General features: G+C 28.7%; 1 protein-coding gene across 1 annotated transcript; it reads left to right on the forward strand.

The window, feature by feature from the left end:
* Nucleotides 1-756: 756 nt before the first annotated feature.
* LOC132740746 (uncharacterized) lies at nucleotides 757-3,294 on the forward strand. The gene is made up of 4 exons (XM_060728713.1): nucleotides 757-884; nucleotides 1,159-1,353; nucleotides 1,619-1,778; nucleotides 2,200-3,294. Exons 1-4 carry the CDS (start codon nucleotides 882-884, stop codon nucleotides 2,304-2,306), a joined length of 465 nt encoding a protein of 154 aa, XP_060584696.1. The 5' UTR covers nucleotides 757-881; the 3' UTR covers nucleotides 2,307-3,294.
* Nucleotides 3,295-3,508: the final 214 nt, after the last annotated feature.

The following is a 3,508-nucleotide window of genomic DNA, read 5'->3' on the forward strand; positions in this document are numbered from 1 at the left end:
TCAACTTTCTCATAATACCAACAGTAGTAATTATTTTGAAAGTAAAACTTCCCGAAATATTTTATCTTTTTACCTAAAGCAAGATCTCTCATTATTATTTGATAATGAAATGTAGGATGACTAACGTTATAAAATATATTACATATTAAACGACTTCACAAACATTTCTCCCATTGACAGAAAAATATGGATAATGTATGAGATATGTGGTACAGATAATATTTCATTTGTATTGCACTGTGAATGTTATGGATTAGAAAAATTGTTTTAAAACAAAAAATGAAACTATTTAAAGACTTTTAACTCTTGTACTCAAAGGTTTACCCTCCGTTAAACTTCCATAACCAAATAAAACATGCGATAGTTATTGCAAAAGAAGAAGCTAATAAATAAATATTTTTTTACTTGACTGATTTTTGTTGACTATTTGTTAACTTTTTGATAGGAAATGTATGTACCAATGCACATTAATGTTCTGATTAGACCGAATTACTATGATTTTTCAATATAAATTGTTTATCAAACTTTAAGTTCGAAGAAACGTAAATTTAAATGTCAAAATAATTGAAATCGTTCCGAACTACTGTAATCGAGTATATATGATGGAAACAAATAAGTGATCATTGAAAAAAAACTTTGGAATAAACATATTGCACAAGGAAAATATTACGGCAATGTTTTACAAAATAACAAAGATCTATTGGTCCCTGAACGTTGTGTTGTACAGCAAAGCCAAGTGATATTTTTTTAAAGAGTTTCCTTCTTCCTCTTAATATTTGATAAAAGGACCAAGCCGTTTACATTCCGTCACAATTTCGATCACACTGTCTTCAAGGAAGCATTTTAAAATCTCGAGACATAAAGAGTGCTAAAGAGACATAATGGTAAGTGTTTAATTTTACTTTTTATGTCCGAATACTCGGCATATTTTTCTCATAATATAGCTTTATGTTTGTGGAAGTGGTTAGGCAATATTGAGTTAAAATAAAATATAGTTGTTTGGCATAAATGTCACTGTATGCATATGTGTTTCATAAATGAAAAGATGATACACTATATTTAGGCACTGATAAAAGAAAACAAAATAAGAAAAAATATAGTATTGTTCGTAAAATGTTAACATGCATCATAATAAATAATTTAAACTACTTTGCACAGGATTTGAAACTTATTCCTTTGTTTGCCGTCATTGTGTGTCTTGGAAACTGTTGCAACAAGAAGCCATACTACCCACCACCAGACCCGTATAATATGTGGGATCCGTGGGGAACTGATGACTGTGGCTATCGATGTAGAAGAGTGCGAAGATTTATAGATTATAAGGACATGGTGGAAACAGGGTTTTTCCAAAAGGTTTTATGCACTACATACAAATAATTATTTTCATTGATAGTCTACCTTTATAACAGTACAGCAATTGACATGAGTGAACTTTGAAGACTAACCTTCTGTTAGTCAATTGATTGATAAGTCAATCATTAAATACATTTTTATAACAAAAACCTCTTTTTAAAAAAGAAAACAAAAAAGAAAAACATTATTTCTAAATACGTCTAAAACTGTCAATAATATTATAATACTTTGTAAAGCCTAATCAATAGTTAATTTGAATTTTCAGATAAGAACTCAATTAAGCATTTTACCTGAAGAACATCAATGCAAGTTTGAAACCTATGACACGGATAGTGATGGATTGATCAGGCCAGCGGAACTTGAATCCATATTTGGAGTAGGAGAAGAAACAAATGATCTTTTTGCAATAATGGACTTTAGTGATAGTAAGTAACCTACTTATTTCTTTATAAAATATTAAGCATATGCAACTTTTATAATGTTTTCTTCAGGTATTAAAAAGTTTTTCTGCAATCCTTAACACTTGGAAATAATAAACGGTTGATTTAAAAATAAACAACATTTTTTAAATTCTAATAAATAAATATTGATAATCATTTGGCAGTTATTTCAGGCCAAACATATTTTATCTATATACCATTATGCATATCGTGACCAATGTTGCACGAACATGTTTGAACGTTTATAACTTAATATCGAGATTTTCAAGTCCCTGTATTATATAAGTATAACATGTTAATTTAAAATTATCATGAAAATGTATATGATTATATAATATGCGAGAAAGTTTTGTCCCTGTATTAAAAAGGTATATGTCGTACTGTTACAAAATAATTTAATTTGCAGGTGACGGGATGATTAGCCTAGATGAATTTTGTGACGTTGGACCTCATCTTATAAGGGACTGTAAGGATACCCAATGTCTCAAGAGAAAAACCTCTGACAAGAAATAAAGCTTTAAAATGCCCGATTGATGCATGCGCGATATCATTGCTTATACCGGTAAAATACTAGTTGGAAATTGTGTTTAGAACATTTTCTTCCGTAGTAATATGTCTTTTTATATTAAACCTGGACAGGGACTAGATATCGAGATTAAATTGGCATTGCTTTATAAAAGTAACATTAACTTTATAATGCTATCATAATTTTCTTAAATCTTGATTTGCAAAATGACGAAGATGATTTATGATACGATGGACAACATATAATACAAACGAATTTGATCAAATAAGGATCATTTTTAGGATCAAGAGCCCACATCTTGGAAAGCTAAATTAATTTATCTTTGAATTCAAAGACATGCTATTTTAGTTTTAAATCCAATATTACTAAGTTAAAATGAATCAATAATTATAACCATTTGCTGATAATGATTTAAATTTTTTAATATGTGTGGACACTGGGTCAGATATGACAGACATCAAACGGAAACATCAAACAACTATTCTATTCCGGCTGTGTGTCTTACCACCGATAAATGCTCTCTTCCCCGAGAATTTTGGAGACTTTTAATATTTTACTTAATGTTTCTTGAGTTCGTGACTTCGTGTTGGTTAATATATAATTGCGCTTTAAATGATATGTATGTTTCATTTATTGATATGTTTGTTTCATTTTAATAATAAGTCCATAGGAAGGGATTCTTTGCTTGCATTATATAAAAATTAAGGTTTGTGTAAACAGAAGTCAAATTATATAAACGCTTGATAGAAATATCCTCTTCCTATCACAAATTAGAAATATGTTTGCTTTAAATAAAATACAGTTAAGAACATTTATTTGACGTAAAATAGTTTCTCCGAAATGAGCTTTATTTGCATAACCTTGTATCTATATATTCATAAACAGACCATGTCAATAAAGGTACCTTTAAAAAAGTGTTGTTTGAATAATAGAAATTCAGTGCCATCCTTTCTTCTTATTTCCACCAAAGAATATGCAGTCACGATAAAAGATAATTATTGAAATGATGTTGTATTTATTTTTTTTTTTAATATATTTTGTCAACATGAATCTTCAAATACCACACAATTCATGAAATAAAAATGTATATGGTCAACAATGTTGTTTGATTCTAATATAGTTCCATGATTAAAATCATATTATTTAAAGCTGCAGTGTAATATACTACTTGCCACGTTAAATCGATACT

Source organism: Ruditapes philippinarum, unplaced genomic scaffold (genome assembly GCF_026571515.1).
Source record: "Ruditapes philippinarum isolate M1 unplaced genomic scaffold, ASM2657151v2 ctg2345_1_1_1_1, whole genome shotgun sequence".
Classification (NCBI taxonomy): Eukaryota; Metazoa; Mollusca; class Bivalvia; order Venerida; family Veneridae; genus Ruditapes; species Ruditapes philippinarum.

Coding starts and splice junctions, on each gene's coding strand:
- LOC132740746 (XM_060728713.1), top strand. Junction 1,354..1,618: donor AAACAGGGTTTTTCCAAAAG/GTTTTATGCACT, acceptor TTGAATTTTCAG/ATAAGAACTCAATTAAGCAT. Junction 1,779..2,199: donor AATAATGGACTTTAGTGATA/GTAAGTAACCTA, acceptor TTTAATTTGCAG/GTGACGGGATGATTAGCCTA.